At 32.8% G+C, this 12,315-nt stretch overlaps 1 protein-coding gene across 1 annotated transcript in view; it reads left to right on the top strand.

Moving 5' to 3' along the window:
- ASZ1 (ankyrin repeat, SAM and basic leucine zipper domain containing 1) overlaps positions 1 to 12,315 on the top strand; it is a 104,304-nt gene that overhangs the window by 42,774 nt on the left and 49,215 nt on the right. Inside the window, exon 4 of the mRNA XM_001368340.4 lies at positions 1,859 to 1,970. Within this exon, the coding sequence (XP_001368377.1) occupies positions 1,859 to 1,970 (112 nt within the window). The remainder of the gene's footprint in view (positions 1 to 1,858; positions 1,971 to 12,315) is intronic.

The following is a 12,315-nucleotide window of genomic DNA, read 5'->3' as shown; positions in this document are numbered from 1 at the left end:
TGGGATATCTTCTGTTCAAATCTGGCCTCAGACATTTCCTAACTGTGACTCTGAGCAAGTTGCTTAACCCCCATTGCCTAATCCATATCATTCTTATGCCTTGGAACCAATATATAGTATTACTGAAAGTAGGGGGTTAAAAAATTTTTTTTAAAGAATTCTTTCCTAATCTGTATTAATACTAGTGCCTTTCCTCTGAGATTATCCCTAATGTACAAATGTTTTCAATGTTGTCTCAATGTTCTATTATCAGCTCCTTTAAGGCAGGGAGTATCTTATGCCTTTGTGTGCTTAGGACTTAGTGCATTGCCTTTCATATAGTAGGTATTTATAAATACTTGTTAATTGACCAACTTGAAGACAAGACTCCTTTTTTGTTTTTAAAAATGTGTTAATCGTCAGCATTCAGCATGGTGCCTTGCACATAAGAAGTGATTAATATGTCTATTTAATTGATGTTTTAATTTAATTAGTTAATTTTTTTGTTGTTTTTAATTTTTTTGTTTTGTTTTTAAATGAATAAAAAGTAATTATTTTAAGAGCTACCTGAAATTTAAATGTACTTCTTAAAGTGCTTGAGTTTTGAGAAAATTTTGACTTATTAGTAACATGACATCATGGGAAAAGCCCTGGGCCCTGAGCTAGGACACTTGAGTTCTAGATTAATTAGAGGTCCTTTCTAAATAAAAAATATTGTGAATTTAAGATCATTGTCCACACCTTAAAAAAAAAGCTGCAGTTCTATAATTTAATGACAACTCCAAACATATACTTCTTTCTCATTTTTTCCTGTGGGGGTGAGTAAAAGAAAAATCAGTTAAACTATAAATGCTACTGTCCTCTTTTGTTAGTAATAGAGGAGGAGCTATATTTTAGATTCTTCTTCTTGTACTTTGAATTCAGGAAATATGTAAGAAAATAAAGGACAACCAGCATGAGTCAGGAGGAAACAGTACAAGAAGTCCATAATTATGTCTGCTTACATCATGAAAATTCATATATAATGGGAACCATCATCCTCTCCAGGGACCTATCTTCTTACATAAATTGCCACGATTGTCTTCCTTTCTACTATTAGGGATGCCCAGGGTCCCCATTCCTTCCCATTTTCCAGGTACTTAAACCTTAGTATTTCTACTTCTGTATTGTGCCCTGTTTCACAAATGAGGAAGAATGGAATTCTCATACCTAGTTCCCAAGCTATATTTTAGAAATCTTCTAGAACAAGAGATCTAATGAATTTTTTATGTAGAAACATTGTTTTAAAAAAATCAAGTCCTATAATGCAACTATACATAAGTTTTGGCTGTATTATAAGCTTTTTATGGAATATCCTAGGAACTTGACCTCAATTTCAAATAGTTACATATAAAGGACTTCTTGGACATTTAGTCCAGCATCTTCATTCTATAGAAAAATAACTTGACTAGTATATAGTAACAGGAGAATCAGGAATCAAATATAGGTCTTATCACTCCAAAATCCAGAGCTAGTTGTATTGTATAACATTGTTTTGAAAAATATTTTGAGTTCTAGAAACTGATGGTTGGACAAAATTTTGGAGCATAATTTACTTGGCAACTATATATATATATAATTTCTAACAGAGAGAACAGGACCAGACCTGTGATTTTATCTATGGCAGGACTTTGGGGATAGAAACTCCCTCTCTTTATGTAAATGAGCCATTCATTTGTAATGTGTAGCCTTAGAAAGTTAACACTTATCCATAGTCATTTACTGGTATATATCAGACAGGACTCTGAAATTTCTAATTAAAACTGACTCATTATTCTCATTATGTGTTATTAAAATAATTAGTGTATTTTTTCTTAATATATGTGTTTTTTCCCTTTAGATCAGTATACTATTTTGATGGCTGCATGTTCTGCACGTGCTTCAGAGGGTCAGATTTTAAAGAGTGTAGAATTGCTACTTTCGAGAAATGCTAACCCAAATGTTGCTTGCAGGTAAGAGAAATTTTTGAACTTTTAATAAAAACTAGGCCTTTTTTTCCTTCACGTTTTATTCATCTTTTGAACATTTGTCGACCTATCCTCTGCTCTTTATTATGAGTAAATGCATATTTTCTTAACAAAAAATTGTGATTTTTTTGAAGGTCATAATGCTTGCATCAAAAGTAATGCATGGTGGTGGCAGTCTTTTGTTTTTTCCTTTTCAGAGATAACTCCTAAAAATGTGAGAGAGAGATGACAAGAAAAAGCTGCCCATATATTTTATATGAACCACATACCTGAAGGGATAACAATTCATCTCTGGCAAAGCCTTTTTATGTGTCTTTCAACCTCAACTAATTCAAATTCTGGTCAGCTAAGCAAGTTGCACAAAAGCCATAAATTCCCATCATGAATTGTAAACACCTTCATCAAACAATCACATGTCAATAGTAATGAAAATTGACTTGATTTCTTGAGTTCATTCTAAAAATTCTGCTATTACCTTTGCTTCATATTTGTTTCATCACTCTTTCAGTTACTACTGTGAAGGGAGATAGAAATACCTCACCCCACAGGAAAATGTCTGACAGTGTGCATAATGGATTGAAGTGAATAGACATTCACAAAATTAAGTGCATTTACCCAACAAATATTTATTAAACCCCTAGTTAGTGCAAGACATTTGATTATACGTTTATGTTTACCATTTCTAGAGATTGCTTTGAATTTGGGAGGCTCCAAAGTAATGTGCAATAGCTAAGTAGAATCTTAGCCATCCCCTTTGGAAACATCTATTCTATAGCTTAAAGGCTAGTCTAGAAGAACTGATTTGACTTTTTTTTTTACCTATGATCTTTTGAGATTAACCTCATTAAATATCTTCATTTCCTCATACTTGTTGATAGTAACTTTGGTTACTATGATCTGTACTTCAGTCCCTTCTTAACAATACCAATCCAGTACCCAAGTCTTTGGTCCTAGTCTGTTCCATCTCCTATAACAGATTGTTTTTTCATATAATTTCTTTTTCTAAGTTTGAACCTCTACTTATCCACTGGTTTCTTTCCTCCTGCTTTCACAACATATGCATATCACCATCATTTTTAAAAAGGGTTTCACTTGGCCTTACTATGCCTTTAGACTTATCTACCTAGGACAAGTAGCCTACAATTATTGCTTCCCCTTTGTGCCCCTTGTTTTTCTAAATTTTCTTTTATTATTATACACTTTTAAAAAGGTATCAAATATAATTATCAAGTATTTATTAAATGCTCACAATATACCAAGTGCTGATATTATAGAAATGACAATAAAAGAGAAGTATATATGAAACTGATCATCTGTAAATTTCTACTAATTTATCCTCTTGACCCCCATAAAACCATCTCTTCTAACAAATATAGTCAAGGGATCTAGATCAGCACTTTAAGTATAACTAAAAAAATTTCTTTCCCTACATCTCTATTGCTGAGAAGCAGGAGCCAAATTTTTACCAATTAAGGATTCATCACTGGATTAAAGTTCTGAAATCTTTCAACATTGTTTTCTTTTAAATCAAATTAACTAATGGCTTTTCTATTTTACTATCTGTTTTTCAAAAAACCAGCTCCTAATCTTGTTCATTAATTTAACAGGGGGTTTTGCTTTCAATTTTGTTAATGCCTTCTTCAATTTTTCAGTTTTTCTACTTTACTATTTAATTTGAGAGTTTTTAATTTGTTGGCTTTCAAATTATTTTTCTTATTGTACATCCAGTTCATCTATCAGCACTTTCTCTTTTACTGATGAAAGCATTGAGATACATCCCCAAATTTTATGTTTTCTCATTGTTATCATTATCTTTAATAAAATTATTGATTATTTTTATGATCTGTTCTTTGGCCCACACATTCTTTAGAATTAAGTTATTTAGTCTGATTACTTTTAATATTTGCTCTGAAGGCCTTTTACTGAATATTTTTATTGCATTATGATCAGTAAAAGATACCTTTAATGGTTCTGGTTTGCTATTTTTATGATGTATTTTTTACTCTAATACATGGTCAGTGTTTCTTAAGGTGCCATACAGAGGTAAAGTATATCTTTCTATTCTCATTCAATAATTTCCAGAAATCTATCACTTCCGGTTATTCTAAAATTCTATTAAGGGACATCTAGGTGACTCAGTAGACAAAGAGCCAGACTTGGAGATGTGAAGTCCTAGATTCAAATCTGTCCTTGGAATGCTTCCTAGCTATGTGACCTTGGGAAAGTCACTTAACCTCAGTTGTCCTGCTGTTAACAGCTCTTCTGCCTTGGGGATTTTTTGCAGGAGGAGATATGTGATTTCAATTTCTAATTTGCCCTCTTGTTAAAGAATGTCTGGGCAGTTTTCTTTGATTATCTCTTTTAATATGTTGTCTAGGCTTTTTTTTTTTTATCGTGACTTTCAGGTAGTCCAATAATTCTTAAATTGTCTCTTCTGGATCTATTTTCCAGGTTAGTTGTTTTTATAGTGAGATATTTCATTATTTTCTTCTTTTCATTCTTTTGATTTTGTTTTATTGTTACTTGATGTCTCTTGAAGTCACTAACTTCTGTTTGCCCAATTCTAATTTTTAAAGAATGAATTTCTTCTATGACCTTTTGATCCTTCTTTTCCATTTAGTCCATTCCACTTTTCATATGTATTACTAGCAAGGCTTCTAGCTTATCCACATTACAAAAATTCTTGCTGATCATTTTAGATAGATACTACTTACCATTTTAAAGACAGATCCAGTAATTCCCATGTTTTCTAATATTTTAATAGGAATAAATGATGTATTTTTTCAAAACCTTTTTCTGCATCTTTTGAGAAAATCACATGATTTTTGTTATGGTTGTGGTCAATTATGCTATTAGTTTTCCTAATATAGAGTCAGGCCTGCATTTCTGGCATAAATCTCACTTGGTCATAGTGAATGAATGATCTATGTGATAAATTGCTGTGGTCTCCTTCCTAGAATTTAAATGTCTACATCACTATATATTAGAGAAATTTGTCTACAACTTTGTTTTTGCCTTTCCTGGTTTAAGAATAAGTAACATATTTGTGTCATGAAATGAATTTGGTAAGACTCCTTCTTTGCCTGTTTTTCCAGATAGTTTATATGGTATTGGAATTAATTGTTACTTAAGTTTTTGGTAGAATTTACTTGTAAATCCTTCTTGTCCCAGGAATTTCATATTGGGGAGTTCTTCTACACAGTTAATAGTTTTGTAAATATTCATTTATTTCAGTTAGATTGTCAGTATTATTGGCAGATAATTGAGTAAAACAACTGCTAATAATTTTCTTTTCGTTGGTGGTGAATTTACTGTTCCCATTTCTGATAATTATAATTTTATTTTCTTCTTTTTGTGATTTTCTCACTTAATTTTATTAATCTCTTCTTTTACTTAACGGATTTCCAGTTCAGAGTTTAATTGAGGATTTTTCTAGTTTTTTAATTGCATGCCCAATTGACTCACTTTTTCCTTATCCTATTGATTGTGAGTTTGGAGATATAAAATTTCCCTAAGTATTGTTTTGACTCTGACCCTTTAATTTTGGAATGTTGCCTCATTGTTATTACCTCCTTTAATGAAATTATTGTTTTTATGATTTCTTCTTTGACCATCTCATTCGGTAGGATTAGATTATTTAGTTTACAATTAATTTTTAATCTATGCTTCCAAGGCCCCTTATTGAATATAATTTTTATTGCATTATGGTCTGAAAAGGAAGCATTTAATATTTCTGCTTTTCTGCATTTGATTGTGAGGTTTTTATACCTTAAAATCCTGGTTAATTTTTGTGAAGGTGTAATGTTCAACTGAGAAGGTATATTCCTTTCTGTTCCCATTCAGTTTTTCCAGAGGTCTTTCATATCCAACTTTTCTAAAATTCTATTCATCTCTTTAACTTCTTTCTTGTTTATTTTATGATTAGACTAATCTAGTTCTGAAAGGAGAAAGTTGTGGTCTCCCACTAGTATACTGTCTCATTTTACTATTTCCTCTTCTAATTTGTTAACTTTTCCTTTAGAATTTTGAATGCTATGCCACTTGTATATATGTTTAGTATTACTTTATTGTGTATAATACCTTTTAGCAAAATGCAGTTTTCCTGCTTATCTCTCTTAATTAGATCTATCTTTGCTTTTCTTTTTGTCTGAGGTCATCATTGCTACCCCTCCCTTTTTTTACCCCAACGGAATATAATGGATTCTACTCTAGCCCCTTATTTTGACTTTTGTGTCTCTGTTTCAAGTGTGTTTCTTGTAAATGACATGTTGTTGTATTCTAGTTTCTAATCCATCCTGTTATTTGCTTCCATTTTATAGATGAATTATTATATTCACATTCTCAGTTATGATTATTAATTGTATATTTCCCATTTTCCTGGGGATTTTTTCCCGTTTAACTCTCTCTGTCTCTCTCTCTCCTGTCCCTCCTCAAATAGATTTCTTTACCAACCGAATGTGTATATTATTTCTACTCTTTGAGCCAATTCTGATGAGAGTGACTCTCAAGCATTGCCCTCTACCCCTTCTATCTTTCTCTCCATTGTAAAATCTCCTTTTTCCCAGCCTCTTTTATGTGAGATCACATTCCCCATTTTTTCTCTCCCTTCCCCCTTTTCTCAGTTCATCCCTTTTTTTTATTCCTCAATTTTGTTTTTTTTTTAAATCATCTCCTCATTGTCATCTAGTTGTTTGGAGGGGAATTTGGGAGAGCTTAGTTGAGCACTTCTCTACTCCACCATCTTGGCTCCATCTCCTGGTTTAGATCCTCTTTCAAGAATGTATAGAAAGGTAAGTTAGAAGATCTTATAGCTTGATAAGTATGGTGGGTTTACAGTCTTCCCTTGTGTAGAAAGTGTCCACATTAAGTTCAAAATTTTTTCAACATATAGATTCAATGATGCCTTCAGTCGTTATTGAGGTGTATGAGACTATTTATCCACTGTTAAGTTTTCTAAAATACTATAGTTTTAATTAGCATTCAGTTTTATTTCTATTCTGTCTTTTCCAGTGTCACTTGTGGTTTCTTCTTGCTGTCATTTTTCTGTTTCTGCTTCTAATCTGATGGACCAAGCTTGTTAAATTTTTATGTCAAATATAACTAATAGACTTTGATTATAGTCCTGAATACTTTTCTTTTTATTGAACGACCTGCATGAACTTTGTGACAGATCTTTCAAATTCTCGAAAGGCTTTTCCTTTGATTTCTGGATTTTAGCAGTGTTCTGGAGTAATGAAGTTATCAGGCATTACTGTATTATGTAGTGATTTCTTATTGAAAATGCCCTATGTCAAAAGATCATTATCAATTCATCTAACATACATGGAGTAGGGTAATAATAAAAAATATATAAGATAAACTTTTACAAAATTAACTAATTTGTCTTTAAAGGAAGTGGTTCACACTGCCCAACCTCTGAAGAAATTTTGAGGGAAAACGTTCCCCTTCAAAAAATAGCCCAAAGTAGAGTTTATAGAAAGTGAATAAGTTTCTTCACAATTCCTTAATTGTGAGAGGTAGCATGGTGTAGTTGAATGTCAAAAATACCTCCATTATGTTGGTAAATTCTATTTAAGGGATTTATAGAAAACTATGAACTAGCTTAAAAAGGATTTTCATTTGTTCCAGTGGAAGGAGTATCTGACACCCCATCAGAGTATAAATGCAATAGCTTGGAGCTAGTCAGAAGCCATAGAGACAAGTTACAGTCTGATCATTTAGGGGCTATGTAGCTTTGCACCTCTTATTCAGCTTCTTTGAACCTTAGTTTCCTCATCTGCCAAATCAGGATGATACTGCTTGTACAAATATGAAATTATCATAAAGGCCAAATGAGATAGTATATGTGAAGAATTTGTCGTTTTTATATGACCTTTGTTCTCCTTTCTTAGGAAATTGTATATCTTACAGAATTGAATTGAAAATGTATTTTGTAATGTCCTGGTCTGTCTTGCACACAGATTTGCTTATTAAAATTTTTTCCAGATTATAAGCCTATACAATTTTTAGTATTTGTTTTCAGACATTTTTCAACCTATGGTTTTTCCCTCCCATGCTTCCCCAAGAAGATAGGTAGTATGATACAGGTTATGCATATATTATCATATCATATATGTTTCCCTATTCATTATGCTGTGAAACAAGACATATATTGCTTACACTAGAAAAAAATTCATGGAGGGAAAAAAAGTAAAGAATGGTATGCTTCAATCTTCATTCAGACTCTTACTACTCTTTCTGTGGCAGTGAAGATCTTTTTCTGTCAAGTCCTTTGGAGTTGTCCTGGATCCTTGCCTTATTGATATTAGTTAATTCATTCACAGTTGATCATAATATATTTTGGGTTCTGTTCACTTCCATCACATCATATCTTGTTTGACATTTCTTATGTCACAATAGTATTCCATTACAATTATATACTACAACTTGTTAGGCCATTCCCCAATTGATGGACATCCCTTCAGTCTCCAGTTCTCTGCTACCACAAAAAGAGCTGCTATAAATATTTATAGAACTTTTGTCAAGTATATAAAAATATGAACCATTCTCCAATTGATAAATGGTCAAAAGTTATGAATAGATAGATTTGGTTGAAGGAATTCTCTAAACCATTATTGATTAGAGAAATGCAAATTAAAACAATTCCAAGATAATATCTCAACACCTATCAGATTGACTAAAATGATAAAGAGGGCAAAATAACAAATGTTGGAAGGGATGTGGAAAAATAGGGACACTAATACTCTGTTGTTGGAACTATAAATTTATCAAACCATATTGGAGAGCAATCTGGAATTATACTCAGAGAGTTATAAAACTGTATAAACCTTTTGAACCACCAGTAGCACTGTTAGGTTTATTTCCTAAGGTAAGCAAGGGAAAAGGATTAATTTTAAGGAATTCTTAAACTGTAGTCAGTCTACTCATTTTCATATTTGTCAAATCCCCAAGAAATTTATCTTTTTAATTAGTCAATCATGATGACTAACATGTGTGGTATGAAGCCATGGAAATCCTCATTTCACATTTGGAAGTTTCCTCACAGAGATATTTCAGTTGTAGTGATTATTCCCAGTGGTTTAGATTAGTTAGAAATATTGTCTTTGAATTGTTTTCTGAGTTATTGTGATGGTAGTAATTGATCAATTGCTTTAGAGAACTTTAAATTTCTGAATTTATTCCTAACTTATCCTTTTCACTCAAACCCTTCCCCCTTCCAAACTTCCCTGTTACTGCTGATGGTGCCAGTCCCCCAGCCTTAAACTTTGTTGTTACTTTTGATGCTTGACTATCATCAGACCATAATACACCTTTCCAGTCTTCTTTCATCATTCTCCATCCTAAAAGTATTCTTCAGTCTACCCTGGCCACCTTGCTGTTCCTCAGAAACACTTTATTTCTGGACTCTAGTCATTTTCACCAATAGTCATCCATTCCTGAAATGTTCTTCTTCCTTACCTCTACCTCCTAGCCACACTGACTTCCTTCAAGTTCCAGCTAAAATCTTACCTTCTACATCAAGATTGTCACTACCTCTATTCATTATAGTGCCTATCATTAAATTACAACAGTGTCAAAAGTTATATTTTTGGCAACTTCTTTCCATTTTTCTATTATGTGGTAGGTGATGTCAGTGAAATATATCATAAGTTTTCCACCAGTTTGCTGTCTGTAAGTCCTTCATTTCTTCCAACATATCTGTGCATTAGTCGTAGTATAGGAAGGGTAGCAGCATAATACCTTCATTGGAACAATATTTCCTCTTGCCAATAATAGGATTTTTCAAGCTACTTTTAGAATATCCAGATGCCAAATAACTATGATGAAATCTAGTTTTATTTAATAAAACTTAATTCTTTTCATGTCTCATTTTGTGAATTAAAAGTTTTAATTAGGTCAAGAATGGAGACATTTTCCCTGGATCTCAATCCTATAATAAAATATTTAAAAGACTGCTGGTTATAAAACAAAATACAAAAACACCCTCTCCATAATTTAGGAAAATGGAGGGGAAATCTTAGACATAAATTGCCTTAAATCACAAATAATAGCAGATTTTGTGTATAAAACAGAAATTTATATATTTTTCTATTAATTTAGTTGAGCCCCTATTGTATATTACTTAGTAGGTTTAAAACTAGCCTAATTATTTTTTCCTTAAAACCCCACCTTCTTCAGAACTTAGACATTTCTCTTGAAGGCCACCAGTTTTCTAGTCAAAAACGTTTGCAGCCTAGTTTTTTAATCTTGACTCTTCATTATCCCTAATCCCTCATATCCATTCAATTGCCAAATATCGTTTGTGCAGTCACAATATCTCTTATTTCTGTCCCCTTTCTACTCGCATTACCACCACTTCTACTTCAGGCCTTTAATATCTTTTTCCTAAACAGTTGGAATAGCATTCTAACTAATCTCCCTGTCTCAAGACTAAAACTCTCCCATTGTAAAAGAGAGAATCTGCAATGCATGCAAAGGACATCATCTGTCAATCAAAAGGGAACATTCCTGGGAAAAGACAGTTGGAACCAAGCCAGCAGTTGAACTGGGCTGAACTTAGCTTCTGACTTAAGCTGAGAGACCTTTTGGGGCTTCTGGAGCCAGGGGAGAAGCTTTTGAACTAAGTTTTAGCTGTTGTGGCTGATGGTGAAGACCCTGAAGCTTTTGCTGACTGACTGATATTTACCTGGCTGGTTAAAAGAAGAAAAATAATTGTCCTTCAAACTCTCTGACTGTCTCTGTGTCACAGTTGTAACAGAACTGCCATTTCTCAATATCCTCCTAACCCTCATTGTATAGACTAGGGAAACCCCCATCCCTCTTACCTCATCCTCTATCCTTGTCCTGTCTTCCCCAAATAAACTCCTTATTTGAGAAAGAGAGCAAAGAGTATCTTCTCTAAACCTCATAGTTCCCCTTGAGTTACTCAGAAGGTGACTGACTAAGAGAGGGAAGGGGAAAGGAGGCAGGAGGGAGAGGGAGGAAAAACGGGAGGTATTGAGGAGGAGGGGAGGAAAAATCTTGATCTATTAGCCATCTAGTATTGATCAATAGACACCCTCTAATATCTCTATTAGAAGAGTATCCCCTCTATTACAACTGGCACCCCAGATGTTACCTTTTGATTGACAGATGATGTCCTATGCATGCATTGCAGATTCTCTCTTTTACACCATCTATCTTCTACACGGTTGCCAAAGTGATTTTCTTGAAATATAATTCTGAACATAATAATCTTCTTCTCTGTGAATAGCAATGGTTCCTGTTGCCTCTTGAATCAGAAATACATTTCCAAATAATGTACAAATATGTTACCCAGTAATTAAAAATAATATGACTTTCAAGGTTTGTTTAGCTTTGAAAGCCCTTTGCCACCTGACCCAACCTACCTTCTTGCTATACCTCACCCAGGGCTCATTTGTGTACCTATAATATAGGCGATTTTCTTAATGCCTGAAATGTACCTCATCTTTCTACCTCTTGGGATCTCTTTATTTCCTTCAAAATTTTGCTCAAGCTGTATCTTCTACATGAAACTTTTCTTCATCTTCCCCCAACTCCTAGTCTCTCCTTAAATTACCTTGGATTGATTTTGTGTTTACATGTTATCTCTCTTGATAGTATGTAAAACTACTTGAGATCAGAGACTGTTATGTTGTTATGCTTGTACATAGCTAGCACAGTGCATGATATGTGGGCACTTAGTAAATGTTTATTGATTAATTAAATTCACTATATTTATACTCACAGATTCTTTGCCCTGTACTCTTTTGAATCATAGTATTTAGACCTACCAGAGACTTTAGAGATTATCGACTCACCAGATGAGGAAATTAAGACCCAGATACTTAAATTGTTTCAGGTCATAGGGTTAATAAATAATGGAGATATTTTTCAAATTGTATAATTTGCAGGTTCACAATTATGTAAAACAACCTTTCCCCTAACCTCATCACTTAGGAAGATATGAGAACATATAAATTTCACAGTATATTTTATGTATGTATAAATCTTATTTCCAAATATTCAAAATATGATGAAATTTATCTTCTTTTACTAACTTGGGATGATTTCATTTTTTAAAACCTTTACCTTTTGTCTTAGAATTAATGCTGCATATTGAGTCAATTGTTTGTATACAGTAAGACCATTGACTTTTTGGAGCAGTGATCATAATTAATATAAAGTTATAAAAAAGAGTAAAAAGGAGAAAGTGATAAGGAATGCAAACAAAACAATTCCAAATTGACCTATATAACCAAGTTATGAAAAATAAGATGGGAGATTGAAGAAAGAGCTTAGGCTATCAATTATAATTTCTTAAGTTAAA

This window comes from Monodelphis domestica, chromosome 5 (assembly GCF_027887165.1).
Source record: "Monodelphis domestica isolate mMonDom1 chromosome 5, mMonDom1.pri, whole genome shotgun sequence".
Lineage (NCBI taxonomy): Eukaryota > Metazoa > Chordata > Mammalia > Didelphimorphia > Didelphidae > Monodelphis > Monodelphis domestica.
This window is presented reverse-complemented; position numbering and strand designations above follow the sequence as displayed.